The sequence below is a fragment of the Mastacembelus armatus genome, chromosome 17, assembly GCF_900324485.2.
Source record: "Mastacembelus armatus chromosome 17, fMasArm1.2, whole genome shotgun sequence".
Classification (NCBI taxonomy): domain Eukaryota; kingdom Metazoa; phylum Chordata; class Actinopteri; order Synbranchiformes; family Mastacembelidae; genus Mastacembelus; species Mastacembelus armatus.
This window is the reverse complement of record NC_046649.1, coordinates 23,622,090-23,641,440: the sequence shown is the minus strand read 5'-3', so window position 1 is coordinate 23,641,440 and position 19,351 is coordinate 23,622,090. Positions and strand designations below refer to the sequence as shown.

Below are 19,351 nucleotides of genomic sequence, written 5' to 3'. Positions count from 1 at the left end.
TGTCCCTCCAGGAAACTCGTCCCATCCCCTAAAGTTCCCCCCAGGTGGGTCAGAGAGAATCTATTTATTCCAACAAGAGAGAAACGATGGATCAAGTGTTTCCATGGCCCATATTTTCCTATTGATCGGATCATTAAAGGTTTATAGTTAGTGAGGTTTATATTAGTGGGTTATCAGGGTCGACTGGAACCAACACACAATGTTTGAATAATCCCTCCCCCTCACCGAGATAAAACACAGGCTACTGAGAGAAATGAGAGCTGCAATGTCTCTATAATCGACTAATCAAATAGTTTGTTTTATGAAACCAATCAACAGAAATATTCATCTCACAAAGATAAATAATATCACGTCATTGATTTAGTATTTGTTACAGCCTCTGTCCTCTGTCGAAGACAGATGAGGTTGAAAGCTGCATGATAAACCTAATAAGTCACCTTTGACCTTTCAAGCCCCAAACCAGGGGTCACTGAGGTCGCCCACAGCTACTTCTCAAAGCATTTTGGGAAATATTTGTTGATGAAATACCACAGTGAAGGTCTGGAGCACATTTGGGGCCTCCTGATATGCAGATACAACAACACACATGTTGCTGGATGCAGCTAACAGCAGCCTCTTAAACACTCTCGACCTTTGACCTTTGCTCCGAGAGGCTCGTCACACTTGTGGCTGCGAGCGGAGCGACACGGCCGAACCACACGAGGGGAAGCTGGCAAATCCCCCCCCCCCCCCCCCCCCCCCCCCCGAGCTACACAACAACAGACACACAACACAGGACCCGGTCAGCTGCATCACATCTACAGTCGTCTACGCTGACACAGCAGCATCTCAAACTGAAGCATGATGGGATACGACGAGGCGGCGTCCACCTCTGACAATCAGCAACGTGCTGAAAACAAGCCCCCGACTCACAGACGCTTGTTGAGTTTAAACTGAAGCAGCAAATCGGTTCTGAAACGGACATATTGGTGTGGGTTCTGTTTCCTTTGGCTCCGTCAGTAAAATGTGCAGAACAGATATTAAACCTTTGGACGGTTATGTTCAGGCACACATCACTCAGCCGGACTGAGGAACAGAGCTGGACCTGATTCAACAGACCATGACCCACTTCCTGACACACTTTGTGCTTCTTTGCAGTTTGTCCTTGATGGACTCACTGAAGACGCCGAGACAAAGGAGGCTCTACTTCACCAGTGAAACACAAAGGGCTGTCGGATGAGCAGCTACACAGTCCCAGCACAAACCACTTTTGTTGACTCATAACTTGCATAACTTAGATCTCAGCCCGTTACTGTGGACTCCTACAGGAAGCTGCAGCATGTGACTCACCAGGAAGACGACTCCACTTAAGTGAAGTGAAAACCTGCTGCACACAAACAGACTCCTCGTGTGAAGTTTAGAAATCTTAATCTTTCTGTTGGATTATACTCCAAAACAACAGAACCCTAAGGGATTACAGCTGTACGCTTTCACAATAAAGGTCAAGACACAAAGATGTTTTAATGGGACACTGTGTCCTTGGCGGCTTATTGTCAGGTCTGTCTCAGTCCGTCCTGGACTGTCAGGCCCCTGATCCTGTTCCTCCTTCTAACCAAAGCACAAAAGCTCATTGTTGGTGTCATTATTGACAATTCTGACCAAAAGCAGCAGCTGAGGCAAAACCAAACATCCATCTGTACCATGTTTGTGCCTCTGTGACCCTGGTTCAGTTCCTCTGCTGCTCATTTGGACTTTTTGGTTCAGCAGAGACCAGGGGGAGGGTGTGACATCAGATGAACGGGAGCAGCTTTTACTTTGGGAACATTGTTTTCTGTGGCTGATAATGTCTGGACTCTGCTCAGGGCTGAATATCTAAAAGGCTGCTGACGTTTTGTGACGTCCGATCAGTCTGATCTTTAGAAACGTTTTGATTACAAACCGCTTCGTCCCCTCGTCTGTGTGTTTAGGATCATTCCTGGGATCTTCCCTTGGACTGATGTGCCAGTAAAACCTCAAACTAAAGCAGTTTAACACGAACAAGGGGACGAGGTTACAAAACCAGTGTTGTGCTAAAGAAAGGAAGATTATTTAGGATCACACTGTTCACCAGCAGAGGGCGCTGAACCTTTGAGAGCCGTGGTGCATGTCAGGACCGGTGTGTGTGTTGGACAGCTCCTGGTGCTGAAACCTCAGCACTCAGACTAGAACCTGGCTCGTTTCATTATTACACTACCTAAACAATAAGTTCTTAGAGAACAACACACACACAGGGCAGAGCAACAGACTGACACGTTTACCTGACAGGTGTGTCATCTATCTACATGAAGAGAAACCTGATGGAGCTAAACCTGAAACATCCCAGTGCACTAACAAGCTCTCAGACCAACATGTCATGACCAACAGTGCTCTCAGACCAACACCTGAAGATGAAGAAAGTGAGAGGATGCAGGGAGAGATGAGAGCACAGGTGTGCTGCCTACCTGGTTGGTAGAGAGCTGTGCATTCTCGGAGATGAGCATCTGGACCAGGATGTGGAGCCCCGAGGTGAAGAGGCCTGCCAGAATGGCCCAGGTGAGCGGCAGCGGCAGCATGCTGTAGGTGGCGAACAGGGTGAAGAGCACGTACCCCACCCCGTCCCCCAGCAGCCCGTAGCCCAGCCCCGCCGCCAGGATCTGCGTGGCCATGGCCACCCAGGTGACCACGCCGCTGTACTGCAGGTAGCTGTGCGACGTGGTGTCCTTCCGCACCACCACTAAGGCACAAATAACAACTTCGATGCCCGTGAAGAAGCCCAGCAGCGTCCCTTTGATGGGGTCCATCGGGGACGAGGCCAGGGTGAGGTGCAGCACCAGCAGGGTGATCTTGGTCACCACGTCCAGGATGTTCATCACCACCACCGACTTGCGCCTCTGGCCCAGGAAGTAGCGCTGGTACAGGCGCTCCAAGTCGCGCGACTTGAAGGCGTTCCGCAGCGTGGGGAAGATAACGCCCCGGTACGTGTAGCCCCAGTTCAGGAAGAAGTCGGAGTTACTCGGCGCGCAGTCGATCTGCAGAAAGCCCAGGTCGCTGCTGGCGCGTTCCGGGAACACTTTAGTCCCGCCGTTGTTGTGCCGGTCTCCGACCGACGTCCGCCCCGCCGACTGCTTCCGCGCGTCCTGGCTCGGGTCGTAAGACTCGTCCGGTCCGATGCCCTTCACCGCCCCCCCGCCCTGCTCGTGGATGAACCGCTGCTCGGTGATGTGCCGCACCGCGTTCTGCCACAGCAGCCGTTTGGGCCGCGCGCTGCCGCTGCCGTTGCTGCTGCTGCTCGGCGTCTTGTTGATGGTGTAAAGCTCCTCGCTGGCGCTGGAGCACCGGACCTCGGACAGTTCCATCACGGCAGCTGCCTCTCGCCGCCGGTCTCACGGTCTCCTGTCGGTTGCGTCGGTTTCCCGGGGACGAGTTAATTCAGCGATTTTGAGCAGACGACGACCTCTCGTGCGCATCGAACCGGGGGCGCGTGCTACTCTCTCGGGTTGCGGCGAGCACGGCACGGGGTAAAGCGCGGCTGGAGGTCATTGTCACGCGAACTATCCCGCAGAAGAAACGGCACCTGAATCCGACTCCCGGGCTCACCGTGCACCATCATGTCTCCGCGCTGAAGGCGAGCGATCACCGGGCAGCGTGTTCGGGAGCCAGCGCGCGCCGGCCGCCCTGCACCATCGGGGGTGTCGCGGCGTCACGGAGATCCGTTAAAAACCGAGGCGGAGTTTCGGGTTAGGGAGCAGCTCCGACAAAATGTGACCTTTAATAAACGAAACCCGCGCGTCGCTGGCACAGCTGGATTCGTCCTTCTCTTCCTGTTAGCGCGTGCAGCCGTGGGGCAACAACGCAACGTTAATTCCCCGTTTCAGCGACAAATCCGGTGAAAAGCCCAAACACGGGAAGAAATCCGCTCCTAGGATCCGTGGTGGTCTCCAACTTGTGGTTGCTCGAGAGGCTCCGCGAACAGGATCAATAACGAGCGCGCGATCAATCCTCCTCCTCGTGCCTCTCCATCCACTCTCGCGCTCGGAGTCAACACCTGGCTCAGGGACCCACGGCGGTCCCCCTCCACGCTCCCACTCGGTTTTGGTTTGAGGAGATACTCTGTCTCGTTCCTGCGCGCGAGGATGACAACGGAGCCTCCTTCCTCCTCCTCCTCCTCCTCCTCCTCCGGTGAGCCGTCTCTCCGCGAGAGTCCCCTCGGTCACCCCCCCCCCCTTCCTTCTTCTTCGTCTCCTTCTCCTTTTTGTTTTAAAGGGCGTGAAGCAGCAGAGGCCGCGTGGAGTGGATTTGCAGAGAGCGCGAGGCTGCAGCGAGAATCACGGCGGCGCGAGCGAGTCAGCTGGGCTCCGGTGTGACGTCACGGTCGCCGCCGTTCGTGTGTGATGTACGTGTGCTCCCTCTCTCCTCCTCATCTTAATCCCACGATCTTCATCCCCGTCATCCTCTTTCTACCCCTCCCTTCCCTCTGCCCAGACCCTGCAGGATTTAGCCCCCCCCCCCCATGACCTCTGTGACCCCTCACTGAGCAGCGATCCTCATAAGGAAAAGGCACAAAGTCACTTCTTGACTTTTTATTAAACTGTGAAACTTCAGACAGCACCGATTTATTGTACCTGCCCTGAAATGATCCTCCACTGGGTCCATGTCTCTTCATTTAACTTTCCCCATTTTCTCTACTTTTATCACTAAATCAAGTTCAATGAAACTCAACTGATGTGCTGACGGGGCAGCACGGGATAGGCTCCAGCAGATCCCCCAGACCCTGGTTAGGACTAAGGGGGTCTAGATGATGGATGGATGATGCTTTAGTCTACATCCTGATCCTGTTTCTCCTGGTTTGGTCCCAGTGAGTCTGCAGCATCAAATGATATTTAAACACCAGTGTCCTCTTTTCACAAACTATAACCTTCAGAGAAAATAAAGTTTTAAGCTTTTCCTCAGGTTCAACGACGACTAACCACCAACCAAACAGCAAGAAAATAGATCAAATTAAAAAAAAAAAATCAATCAATCAAAATAAATCACAAATAAATTCTAGTTTTAGACCAAAGCTGCTGCAGAACAACAGCTTTCTATTTGTTCACATTGTTAATATAAACAGACTACAGTCCCATGACCCATGACCCCCTCAGTCCTTCTTGTGTTGGACACATTGTGAGGCTCTGACTGCAGCTCTACTGAGATTTATGCTTCCACCCTCAGAGTGAAGCTGCCAGGGCACGAGCATCAACTCACTGTACAACATAAACAATATTCTCTGTGATGCAAGTCGAGCATGAACCTAATCTCAGGCCCTCACATGTTAATTACACACAGTGAACCTGAGCTTCGAGATGAAACCACGTTTCTAGTCTTCCTGTCTCTCCAGGACACTCTGGTTAAACCCAACATTTGGACGTAATATTTCTGAGAAGGGAATGTGTGCTATGTGTGCGAACGTCTTCTGCCACTTTTCTGCTTCAGAGACGAGTCGGGGAAAACTATTCCCTCTTACACCTTAGAGGAGCTGCAAGAGGTCCTTATGAAGAGACCCAACCCCCACTGTGACTCCCGCAGGGCTCTCAGAAAGAGGAAAGTCTCCTCATTGCTATTCAGTCTATTTTTACCCTCCTCTCGTCCGCCCTGTCTCTACTGGAGCTTTTCTTCTGCTGATTCCCAGGGAATGAGAACAACTGAAACCCCTCTCCAGACTGAACCTTCCCTGCTCGCTATCCAGCACCAGAAAGAGCTGGACGTTATTCAGCGAAGTGGGGCGTCATAACCGAGAGGGAAACACCCTAAAATGTGACACCACATCACAGAACACCAGCTGCAGCAGACGACAGAAATAATATTCACCGGGGCGTGACCCGCATACAGAACCACGTTGTATTAAATGACCATCTATGATAACGGCCCCCTGAGCCAAGCAGGACCTACAGTCCGTTCCCAATAACGGCTGATGACAGCCATTGAATGGTGTGATAACGTTCAGTCTGTGATTTGACCCATGATATTAGACAAACGTAACAGACGTTCATTATTCTCAACAATAAAACACTACGTTGTTGTCAGTGTCCTCTATACCTGCTACGACTTCCACAGGCCTGCACGAGGTTTGACCACATTGGAGGAGAAAAAGGAAAAGCTGGTGGTCATGCAGTCAAGAGGAACTCTGGTGTCGGACAGGAACCGCAGTCCCCAGGGTGACGTTCTTCACCGTTCTTGTCTTTTTGACCCGACTGTCGCAGCCACAAGAAGCTGCTGCTGGGAAAACAAACACAGATCAGTCACGAAGGCCTCACTACAATCTGTCCTGCAGCATCGGCATCATTTCCCTCAGTCCTCAGCAGATTTTAGATTCGACAAATCTTCATTTTTCCTGAGCGTTTCAGGGACTTTGCTTTCTGAGTTGACTGTTGTTGTTTTCTCAAAGGCTTTTTGCAGGATCACAAATGAACCAAGTCTCAGTTTTACCTGAGTTTCTCCTCAGGGATGAATAAAGTGGATCTTAGTTTTAAATAAACTGCAGCCTATGATTTAATCTGCTGTCCCACCATGATATTTGTATCTGTGTATCATTACATCTGTTCCTGACTAATACGCACTGTCAGTAATCGGTTCCACATTTCTAAAGTTGTTTGTTACACAGACATCAGACTCTGAGTAATAAAGTTATTAGATTCCTTTCCAAGCAATGGGTCCAATTTAATTGCTTTATGTTAATGTGGTACAGAAACCTATGTGCTGATTTCAGTGTGACATGTATCCATTTAGAGCGAAACCCTTCATTTATCTCCCAGGCCTATTAGAGGCCGCACACATTATGTGAAGTGCAGCACTCAACATGTCGCGGTCTCCTCAGAAATGAAACGGTTTTTCTCCTGGGCCTGCTCTTTTGATGGTGTCGGCCCTGACAGCTCCGCAGGGTCAACCACGACAGCTCATCAGTTCCACAGCGCCATAATTTGGGGTTTCAGTGACGGGATGACATGAAATGTGGGCGCTCTCGTCCTCGGTTCATATGCACCGAGCTTAGCGATGCCGAGTGGACGGATGTGTCCTATCCTTGAGCCGTCACCTGATGGTTTGTCAAGGCTGCGGTCCCTGCACTGGACCGTGACCTACAGCTGCAGAGCTAAAATTGGCCTATGTCTGAATAATGGAGGCCGACAGGAAGAGTTTTTATTGTTATCATTTGTCCCTGCTGGAGATTATAACCTGCCAGGAACAACAGGCCAGTTCTACTTTCTGTTATCTTTTGTTGTTTATAGTTTTTTAAATCCTGTACTGGCCCATCTCAGAAGGATCCAGTACAAACACAGTGCAGGGTGAAGATTCACAAGTTTCACTGTGGTCATGTTCCCTGTACAGAAACAGCAGACTGAGGAATGGGGGCCAGGATCCTCCAGGCTCCACCAGGCTGGCAGGGAAAACAGAGGCTTACTTACACAGGCAGGCAAAACCAAGCAGGGAGGTCCAGAAGCAGAGTGAGTCCAAACTGGGGTTCAGAAACATGCAAACAGTCCAACAACAGTCCAGGGGGGAAGAAATAGGCAGAGTCCAAAATCCAAATGAGGTCAAAACACAAAGAAACAACTAGAGACATCAAGAAACTAGAAAAACTAGCAAACATGGAGGCTCCAGCAGTGAAATGAGACAAATGTTTGGAAGGAGCTAAACAGGAAGGTGAAGGCAGGTGTGGTGGAGGTGGCAGCCCGGACTGGACAACAAGAAAACAAGGAGGCAGGAATGAGCTCGAAGGAAAACCTGGGGAATCCGGATGTGGACCGAGAGTCTACAGAAAAGTCCAGAAGCAGCAGGTCCAGGAAACAGCACCAGGGCTGGGATTGTGACAACTGTAGTAAAGAAAGGAAAGAGCAAAGTAAAGGAAGCGTTAAACTACATCTTAAATGAGAATGAAAAAGCCTGAATCTGTCACTGACAGAAAGGTTGAGATGTTCTAACAAGTTCCTACTAGAAGCTGGGACTTCATAAACCTGAAACTCTGAGCTTTCATCTGTGCTGCATTCTCATTAATAATAAAACGACCCTACGTTATCTTAAATACTGAATTATTAACAGTCACGTCTGTGAGTTACTGCAGTTCATGTGCCAGTTTCTGGCTCACGGTCCCTGTATCTTCAGTAGGTCTCCTGAAAACAACCATTGCAGCTACCGACATTTCACCACATGCACGTTCATTCCCGGGTAATGATTTAATCCACGTTATTTATTTGTGTTTGTTCAGACTGCGTTGTTGTTTGCACAGCATGAGTAATGACCTTATTAATTCTTCTGTCAGGCTGGTTTCTGGTCCATTTTCCTTGTAGGGGGACAAGGTTTCTGAGGCAGGACAGGAAATATGCACAAAGAGAAAAACATAAACTCTGACTTGACTTTTTGCTCCTCTCCAAATGTTAATTCTGACTTCTTCTCCACAGCTTTTCTGCTTAAAGAGATTTCCCAAGCAGCTTTTCCAGCTCATCCTCTCCAGTTCAGCACCAAGAAGAGCAAACCCTGATTGCAGTGGCCTGTTGCCATGTGTTAATGTAGGGCTGAAGGAGGGGTAGGTGGACAAGCTCAGCCACCGCTCTCTGCTTAAATAAAGGTTAATAATTACACAGATAAGTGTTTCAGGGTTAAAACACAAAACATGTGGCAGCTCAGCTCCCAGACTGCCATCATTCCCCCTGGGATCAGTGCATCTAGTAAAAGAACAGAGCTCTTGTTTTAGCATCGACTGAGTTCCGACTGAATCGTTTAAACTTGTGTCTGTGGGAAACGTCGACTGTAAAGACTCGGATAACTCACCGAGGATGTACCATCGGGACAGAGTTCAGCTGATTGGATCGGACAGAAATGATGCAGGACAAGGAACCTGAATTTAATTCCTGTTTGTAATGTTGTTATCCAGTTCCAGACCTCAACAACCGAGACGGTCAGAGCGTGTGTGGGCTGGACCCAGCACTGGTGACGTTATCATTTAGCTTTAAACTACTGGTTATATACTGAACTTCATAAACTCTGCCCACAGCATCATTGTCCTGATCGAGCTCTGGCAACTGGCTGATGTTTCCTGTACGGACGTGTTTGCTGCCACTTAAACACTGGTTGTTGTGGCGTCTTCCAGAAAACATATCAGGAGTCACTATACAACCGTTTTCACACGTCATGGTTCGTTGAGTTTTAAACCATATCAGGACACTAACGTTGTACAAAAGTCCTTTTTTTTTGTTCTTAATGAGGCTGAAAGTTTTTACCTTTCCTGGTTTCTAACAAGTGACATTCTCACTCTGCAGCTGCTCCCAGTTTCAGCGTCAGCAGCTCAAGAAACAAAAAGATGCTTATAGAGCATCTTATGTCTATGACTCACATGAACTAATCAAAAGAAATGGAAGAATGAGAGGCTGAAACAGTGAGAGTGCGTCATTGTCCTCTGTGTGATGACAGGATGCAGGTTCCCTGGATGTCCAACAGCTTTAACTCATTTCCAGTCTATCTGACGGATCAGAGGCAGAAGGAGGCGAAGCTGGGAAAATGACACACACACACACACACACACACACACACACACACACACACACACTCGAATCAGCATGCTGGTGTGTGTGAACCTACTGTGTGTATGTGCCTACAGTGAAGTAGTCAAATATAAATGAGCTCAGCTGTATCTATGCAGAGCAGGATGCTCAGCATAGAAAATGTCTTATGTCAATAATCCAAAATCTTATACTGGTGTGAAAAATTACATAACCTACTAAAAAAAAAGAAGCTGATCTGCAGTGGAAACACAGAACTCACCCTCTTGAGTTCTAAGTGACACAAGTTTTTAATCCTCCGGACAAGATTGAACAACTGGTTGAGATTCTGTGCACTGGGATGGATGCTGGGGAGTCACAGGGGCTTTGGCCGGCTCTGGAAATGATCACGTTGGAGGGTAACATGGTGGTTGGAGCTGCTGCAAATAGCCGTCTGTGCTGGCATCATATCTGAGAGGCAGCCTGAGGGGATGAGTCATCCAGAGGACTTTCTTTTTTTCATCTCCTCCTCCTCCTCATTCCTTCAGTCCCTCGCTTGTAATCTGCTGCGCTCAGCTCATCGTCCATTTGGCTGCTGGTTCTCCTCGTTTAGCTTCAAGCTGCAGCATTAATCTTCTCTAATCATGTCGCCAATCAGGGAAGACTGGACAGTGATCAATGCAGAAACATTTCTCTGATACCGTTGGTCCTCCTGAGCTGAAGATATAATGACGATGGTGATGCCCTCTTCTCACAGCCCAGATATGGAGTTTTATATGTTTGTGTCTTTGCTGTGTGTTGATGATTGAATAAATCACTTCCTGTGGTATTTGGTTTCACTCATAGCAGACACTGAGCTCTGTTTTATTAATGACAGACTTGCTGCTGCAGGCGGGCAGCAGAATCCCAGGTATCCACACCAGTAGACGTGTTTGGCCTTGTTAAAATTTGTGTTGAGCCAGCAAAAGAAAAATGCATCTTTTCGTGGATCGGAGTGAAACCCCCTCAGCTCTTGAAGGTGTTGAGTTCTCTGCTGTTTTGTTTTAAAAGAAAAAGCTGCATAGTCGACATCTTTCCCCTGATTTGGATCACAGGTGCCATGTGCCATGAAAACAAGTAACCCAGACCTGGCCAGACCTCAAACAGACGTTTTTGAGCTGCAAAGAGTGAATCTGGATCTCTCAGCTGGTTCCAGGTTAGTCCTGAGGGCAGACTGTGAATCTGTGTTAGCAGTGTCACACAGGCCTTTGAATGACAGCAGCAGCTTCAGACCTCCCCGTGTTGCAGGACGTGTTCAGCACATTTCCCAGTGTAGCATTTCAATATTGAAAAACTGAGCCAGGTTTAGGAGAGTCCTCCTTCGGTTTAAAGCTTCTTTTAATAACATGTTACATATCTGTCTGATACCTGCAGGTACCCAGATCCAGGTCCTGGTGTCTCTCAGCTGTACTACCCCCCCAGGACTCTACCTACAGCCCTTCTGTTGTTATTCCAGCTCCTCTACCCTGTGTTGGCAAAGTCCGCTTCGTCAATGAGCCCCCCCCCGCCACCTGGCCAAGGTCAGAAGAAGCCAGTAGTGGTTTCCAACAGCAGCCATGGAGGAGTCTCTGCAGCTCAAAGTGGGAACCAGTGGCTGCCAGAGCCAAGAGGCGGCGTTCTTTAGCACAGGGAGAGTGGGACAAAGAAAGACCAACAACCAGGGTTAACATGGCTTTGGCTTTTTCACAAGGAGAGAGTTCAAAGCAGCCAAAGGACTCACACTGGATCCACATGGGGCCTTCTTCCTTCTGGATGTGTTAGCATCTAAAGCTAACCTGTTGGTTTGGTAGCATTAGCCACCTAGCATGGTCCTGATTGGACCTTTGGACTGAGTGGATCTGATGTGAATTTGGGAGGAAGTGGAGCTTTGGGTAACGTTGGTGCTTTGGGTCACATTAGCAGGAACCAGAGCGTCTACTGGACTGACACATTTACTCCTCAGTCAGCTAACGCTAGCTTTGGACTGGGCACTTTGTCCCAACCAGGCATCTGTAGTTCATTGACCTGGAGGCTGGAAGGAAACTGTTTTTTCAGTTTTTCAGTTTCGACACCATCCAGAAGCAAACAGCTCACTGGGCCTCTCAGTGTGGGTGAGGAGTCACTCCTGGTTGATTTATTAAACCGAGGCTGCTGCCTGTCGGCTGTGTAATGATGTTGATCAGCACCATTTTCACCTCAGTTTCCCACGGGTCACTGCTTTTTACAACACAAATTACCTCGACACCAAGCCCATCAGCCCAGTCCTTGCAGGGCCTGCAGTGTCCACGCTGCCTGTGGTGGTGTAGGCCAGTCCAGTTTTGAATCAGCTCCAAAAGATTCTGTTCAAATTTAATCAAGAATAAATTGTTGCTTTAAGGCTGTTTTGTTCTGGTGACTCTAAAAGCTACGAAATGAAATTAGGGCTGATTTTGTTTGTCAAACTGCCAATTCCTCGTTCAAGAAAGAACATTAACATTGAAGCATTAAATCCAATCAATCAGGTTTTTCCACATTTGATGTGACGACGCCACAGCTTCCTCCACTTCAGTCTCCTCGGCCGGTCTGCAGCTTCCTGCTGCTGAATCAAGTCTCATCGTTCCATCTGTCTCTACCTCATTTAGATCCTGTTTTTGTGTTTGCTGCTGTTCAGTAAACTTGTCTTTCTCAACCTAATGGTTCCTAATGAGTAGATCTGATTGGTCACATAGCAGGAATGGAGCCTCCTGTCAGTGCAGCCTGTGGTCAGCAGTCACAACAACATTTTGATCGAAGTGTGTTAATGTGTGTGTTATATGTGTGTTATGTGTGTGTGGAGTCTGTCCAGGTCTTCATGGTGGAGAGGAGCCAGGCACCTCAGGAGTGGAAGTCTGATCTATGATGTTGTCTAGAATCTACTCTGTCAATCTGTCCTGGTCACATGACGTCTGTTTTCCTGTCTGTCTGTCTGTCTGCCTGTCTGTCTGTCAATCTGTCCTGGTCACATGACGTCTGTTTTCCTGTCTGTCTGCCTGTCTGTCTGTCAATCTGTCCTGGTCACATGACGTCTGTTTTCCTGTCTGTCTGCCTGTCTGTCTGTCTGTCTGTCTGTCTGTCAGTGACAGGGATCAGGGAGTTCTTCCTGTTTCCAGTGAAAGGGACAGATATGCTGAGCAGGTTTTAGGCTCTTGAGGCAGACTTGTGATTTGGGACATTGGGCAGCATAAATAAAATCTGACTTGCCCTTGTTATCGGCAAAGTGTAGAAGACAGTGTGCTCTTGCAGCAGAAAATACAACTTTGAGGGATGTTTAGTGAAATGAAATGAGATTTTTTTGACCAATCACAACTCATTCCTGCACCGTGTGGTCAACAGAGCCGCACCGTGACTCTGAACGGGAATAAAGGAACGTGATGTGATGAGGCTGGTCTTCAGACCTGTCAGCGCTCACATGCCTGACACAAGGAATAAACATCACCTGAAGACCCATGCAGCAGGAAGAGCTGTGATCAGCAGAAGGTTGAAATGTCAACCTCCTGTTTCAGAGTCCTGTTTTTGTACAACTCACTTTTACAGATGAAGTTTTGCAAAGAGCAATGAGGAATTTACAAGTGTAGTTTGCCCAGGTTTTTGCCTTTCAGGTGACATACAGTCCCTCCCTGACCCACTGTTGTACCTGCAGACATGGCTCAGGGCTCTATTATTAGTGTTTGTTTTAATATATAGGCTGATACTGGGAACTGATATTCTGGAACTAATGTCCACACAACATAATTCCTGTGTTTTGGGTGAAAGATCTATAAAACAGAAAGCTATGAGCCTCAAACACCTTTCAGACTCCTTTAGTAGTGTGTGTGTGTGTGTGTGTGTGTGTGTGTATGTGTGTGAGACGAGTCACAGCTGTGAGGAGGCTAATTGTGCAGGTGTATTGCGTTAGTATACATGCTTGTGTCTATGAGCTTAGCGGTTCAAGCTCTAATAAAACCCTTGAAACAGTCGGGTGAGTGTGTAAGTGTGTGAGTGTGTAAGTGTGTGAGCGTGTAAGTGTGTGAGTGTGTAAGTGTGTGAGTGTGTGAGCGTGTGAGTGTGTAAGTGTGTGAGTGTGTAAGTGTGTGAGCGTGTAAGTGTGTAAGCGTGTAAGTGTGTGAGTGTGTGAGTGTGTAAGCGTGTAAGTGTGTGAGTGTGTGAGCGTGTGAGCGTGTGAGCGTGTGAGCGTGTAAGTGTGTGAGCGTGTGAGCGTGTGAGCGTGTGGCTTCATCGGTGTGTGTGAACATGGAGGCAGAGCCAGTTAATGAGCAGCTATTTTTGAACCTCTCCAGGAGAAGGATGTCGTATTTTTGCTGAGACTCTTGGTGGCTCACGTCAAATCCGCACAGACAGAAATGCACCATTAATGAACCTTCCACGTTCAGACAGCACTGCTGATATGTCAATGCGTATGTTAAGTTTGCTGGTGAGTGTGAGTGTGTGTGTGAGCATGTGTGTGTGTGTGTGTGTGTGAGTGATCTTTGAGCACCAGCAGCATCTTACACGAGCAAACTGAAGATCTGCAGTCTGATTTCACATGGGACTGCGACAGACACGCTCTGAGCTTTTTTTAGTAACTTCACTCACAACTCAACCTGGAGTGGCAGCTGCAGAGGAAAACACTCAGTAACACACTGTGCAGCCTAAACACCTGCACTGTGAGTCGCTTGAGTGTCTGCCCTGAGTTTTGCCTGTCAGGACCAGGTTGTTCCATAATCACATAACTTATCAGATAATTGCTGTCAGTGATGATGATTATGTTGCTCTGTGGTCCAGACCTCACACGTGTGTGTGTGTGTGTGTGTGTGTGTGTGCACTTTAGTAATGTACAGCAGTGCTCTGAGCTAAAGTCTGATCGGCCGACCTGCCCACAGTGGCAAAGCTAACATGCTGATGTTCATCAGATGGTCACCATAGTTTTAGCATGTTAGCTTTGCCAACCAAAGCAATGATGTCTGCCTGTTTACATTAAGTGTGTTTGACTAAATGAATGACGTGATGGCTCCCAGGACAGTCTCCCTACTGTCAGGGCTACAAAGACCGAACAAGCGGACTTTGTTTTCCTCTTCCATCAGTGAGGTTTAATGAGATTAAAGCAAGTGAAAACTCCTCTGGTTTAGGACTATGGAAACTATTTCTATTTCTGCAGTGTTCATGACACCAACTTTAAGACATTTGCGTCAAAGTGGTTCACTAAAACAGACATTTGTAGTGAACTGAACCACGAGAGAAACAAAAAACACATCTTTGAACCTCACAGTCCAACAGGTTGAGCAGCAGCAGGTGCAGGGACTTCTTGTGCAGGGTATTTTTTGCAGTGTGGGGTGAGGCGAGGCAGAGCCAGCCTGGCGTGGTCGGTGTCGTGGAGCCGGCTCTGTGATTAAACTGACATTTGGGATGTTGCAGAGCGCCAAAGCACTGCTATCCAAACTGTGAACTGGGTGACATAATTAACAGTTTCTGCTGCACGACCAACAATGTGCTGGAGCAGCTGAGAGAGAATCAGACACGCGGTCGGCAGCCTGATGTCTCTGAGAAATAAACTGTGAGGACAGGCTGGCTTTGGCTCGCTCTGGCCTCAACCCTGTACATGTTTTGGATTAAACGTGTGTCAGAACAAACCCTGAACATGTTATTGCACTGTAGGCTTTAATGTCAGTAAGTGGCAGGAGATGTTGTTTGGCAATGGGGGATGTTAAATAAAGCAAAACTATGTGCAGGACTCTATTTAAAAAGTTGAATCTGATTAAAACAAATGTTAATGACAAAGACTCCATGAAAAAAGTAATAAATAATAAATAGACACAACAACATCTTGGCTAAATAACTCTTCATCCACTTCATCCGTTTGTTTAAAAATGTGATGGACATTTGGGGCTATACACAAAATAACACAGAGGGAGTTCATCATTTAATAATACACCTGAAATAGACCCAAAACAGCTTCGGCAGGTAATGTGACTTCTTTCTTTCCACCATTTGTTGTGATGAGTATATTATCTTCATTTTCTTCCTACGGCTTCATCCTTGGTTCCTCCTGACTGAACCAGGATTAAAGCGTTACCCAACCACTGTTAGCGCCTTTCTTCAGACCCTGATCTGCACAGACTTGCTGTGGGAATGAATGAATTACATCTTGTTATGCAGCCCACACTGAGTCTGTCCTCTGCTGAACAAATCTATGCACACCAAGGTCACGCCTGTAAATACTGTCTGCAGTTCTGGACTGGTCTCCCAGCCAGAAGTTACTGCTTCACTTCACCATTAAACACAAATGTGTCCTGTTAGGCTAATGTGTTCTCTCTGTGATTACAGACAGGTGCAGCCGACCGTGTCTTAATACAGCTTTAATCATCAGTTTAATAAATTAAACTGTGATCTGTCTGCCTCACTGGTTCATCACAGCCTGTATTTCCTGTCTGGAGACTGAAAGTCAGGTTAAAAATACTTTGTTTGGTAAAGTTAGCAACAGACTTTTATTGGACCAGTTTCACGCTGCTTCTCATTCTTTAGGTTCTAGGTACAGACGGTGTCACTCGGGGAGATGTTTGAAGGTGAACCTCATATGATTAAATAAGGGATTTGAATCAATAACTAATTTGAAGTAATTAAAAGGCTCCATCTCTTTAAAGGCATTTATGCTGTCGTATCTATGACTGTAGGTGCAAAATGTTAAGTACACATTGATTAAATGAATGTGGGTCTGTGCAAAAACTGGCCAGAACTGCAGACCTGGTGTTTATCGTAAAGACAGTAGTCTCAATTCAATCACACTGGAAATATTAGTAAATCAAAACACACAAACACTGAACCAATAAAAGATTCCTCAGGTCTTATTGAACCACAGTTTTTCATTCAACAAACTAAACATGTATAAGGAAGAAAGTTTTATAAAGTCTTAGAAAGTCTTAGAAAACAGAGTTTCTTTCCAATCATTTACTGTTTTTAAATTCAGGCACAGTGGAGATGTCGAACTGTAGATATTGAAGAAATTCCTGCCTCTTAAGAGAAGATGTTTTTTAAACAAGTAGAGAAAAGTGCTGCAGGGCAGAAAAAGTTTGACTTGTCTCCAGTGAGTCAGTCTGTCAATAATTTCTCCTCACATTTAGAGCCAAATGACATGTACACCAGTTTACAGTCGTTTCTAATATTTAAAAACTATGTGAATGTGAGAAATGTGTCGTAACTTTTGCACAAGGGTGAAAATAAATGTTTGATTGACGGATGAATAATGAGCAGGGCTTTAACTAAGAAGCAACCGGGCATTTATTTGAGAGAGGCTTTTATTTCATTAAGAACCATCCCCCTTTTTCCTGCCATTATGGTTTGTTTTGTTGCATCTTTCACATTTAAACCCTCCCAGCAGTCACTCTGCTCCTCTGGAAGGCTTTAGCTCTGAAAAGTAATGCAGTAAGTGTTGTTTTTATTGAAGGCAGTTTACGCTAATGTTCAGGAAGAGCACAGCCACAGTCAGTCAGAATAAATAAACTGCAGCAGACGTGGACACTCAGAGGACAAAGGAGAACGACACTGGCCTCCCCAGGGGGCGTCGCAGGGGTGAAGAGACTGGCTGCAGTGAAACTGAGTCAAATATTGAAGAAACACAGGGACGTCAATTAAAATGCAGAGGAGTTAAACAAACTGTGGAGGCTGTGGTTGTAATATGGATGAAGACATTTTCATCAGTCATGTCCTCTGATTGATGCATTAGCAGAGCTGTAATTCTCTTTCACACCCCAGTTACTTTCCAGAACATCCAGCAGCACCTGTTTACCCAGAATAAACTCCTCATCCTCAGCGTCATTATCAAACGTCTGCAATAACATGTCAGTGTCGCATCCAGTACCAGTGTAGAGTAGAATCACATGTTATTCAATAGGAAGGAGTGCAACAGGGCCTCAAATTAGAGCCACACGTCTTTTTGTATGATTGTTAACTGTATTTAATCAGCCCTCTCCACAGGGGCAGACAGTGGCTGCTGTCACATGGACAGTCTTTCTTCAATCTGACTGAAACCAATCAACTGATCAGAGGTTCCACCTTAGCCTGTTCACATGGACACTGACCTGATCTGATGTGTGTTTACAGCCTCAGAATAAACCTTTTTCCGCCTGCTGCGAAGTGTTTAGTCTGCAGGAAATAGAACAGAAGAAGAAGAAGAAGTTTGTCTGATTGGTTATGTGACTACCTGTAAACACAGGTGATGTTCACCTTCTCTGATTGGTCCAGAACACAAACATGTTTATGTCTATTTGTTAGAGTCCTCTTTTTAACACAACTGCATGAATAATGTGATGATATTTTCCTGCTGCAGTCTCATTTTTCAGGCTGACAAATGACAGAGATGTCGACATGAGTGTGTTTCACTGGAGACAAGAAGGAGGTGCGGCTCAGGTCGTCTGCACGCAGCCTTCAACCAGAGCTCAGCGCTAATGTTTCCCATGGCAGCTTTTTCTACTGGATGCTCTGTTGTGGAGCTCAGCACCTGCTCCTGCTGGGAGACAACATCGATCAGCTGGATCCTGCAGAGAAATTCATCTCTCCCATCGCAGGCAGGCCTGGATGAAAAATAGAACAAACCCGATGTAAATGTCTGCCAGAGCATCATTTCTGAGAAATGAGCTCTCAAAGATGTGCTGTGGAAATGGTACTGAGCCTACCCAGCTATTTGTAAGGGCATTTTTCTTGTTACTCCTCATCCTCCCTTACATCTTCATTTCACAGAAATGTTCATGTGGAACTGATTTACTGCTGGATCCATTTATTTGTCCAAGCTGGAGTTGTCACTGTAATATCACAGAAGTAGGATCTTTTTACCTGTATCTGTGTCCGAGCACATTGAAGGTAAATGCTGTGGAATTAAGTCAAAGCCGAAGGTAATGTAATTCATGGATTTCTGAGAGTTTATAGTGAACAAGGTAGGTTGGTGTATCACAACTATTTAAGTTTAATCAATGGGAAAATAAATTCTCTTCATTTTATGACCTTTTTTTTTTGGATTTAATTTCCTTTTCTGCCTCTGTTTGCCAGCTGAGGTTTTAAACACTTTGTAATCTGCCATCACTCCAGAGTAGAGACACAGCTGCAGTCTTAAACTTCATTTAAGTGAAATAATCACCTTAAAGGCCTGTAAACTCTGAAGATCCAGTTATTTGTCTCTCTGAATGTTTTTTTATATGTAATGAAGCGTTTATTTGATATTTGATGTCCTTCTTTTCTAAGTGAAAGACTCTTTCAGACAATCCAGTCAGGGATTAGGTTTCTTGGACAAACACAAACACACCCCTGACAGTCAGAGGTCAGATTAAAGGGCATGTGAAGGAGGCTCATTAATGAACCTCCTGAGTGTCTTTGACCACACAGCCCTTCGGTATAGAGAGCAGGGTGTAGGAAGCCACATTGTCAGCCCCGACATGTGTCCCAGAGGCTGTGAAGACATTACAGACGTTACAAACAGCTCCTCCTCTGAGCTATCAGTCACACAATCAATGACAAATGATCCCTGCAGTGACTCCACATCATCGGAGAGGCACATACACATCGACCAGCACAATAACAGCTCATTACCAGGCCATCCGACATTCACCACCGGGTCCCACACGCGGACCCAGGGGAAGGCTGGAGGCCGGGGCCGGTGACTGATGAAGATGAGGAGGAGATGGAGCGGGAGAGTCAGAGTCCTGCAGCATCCGGAAGCTCTGATTCAAATGCCAGTGCTTTAATTAGAGACAGCTGGAAGAGTCTGAGCTAAGAAGCTGCTTCCGCCGGTCTCCTGTTTGTTCCCCATCAGGTTTGTTTTTGGTTTTTGACCCCCCCTTACCATT

At 46.9% G+C, this 19,351-nt stretch overlaps 2 protein-coding genes across 12 annotated transcripts in view; one reads left to right on the top strand and one right to left on the bottom strand.

The window, feature by feature from the left end:
• Positions 1-4,116, bottom strand: part of adcy8 (adenylate cyclase 8 (brain)) — a 48,010-nt gene extending 43,894 nt beyond the window's left edge. For both annotated transcript variants that reach the window (XM_026313698.1, XM_026313697.1), the window contains exon 1: positions 2,460-4,116. In XM_026313698.1, the coding sequence (XP_026169483.1) occupies positions 2,460-3,353 (894 nt within the window). In that variant the 5' untranslated portion in view covers positions 3,354-4,116. The remainder of the gene's footprint in view (positions 1-2,459) is intronic.
• Positions 1-19,351, top strand: part of LOC113134345 (zinc finger protein 62 homolog) — a 757,491-nt gene that overhangs the window by 284,096 nt on the left and 454,044 nt on the right. The gene's annotated exons all lie outside the window — the stretch shown is intronic.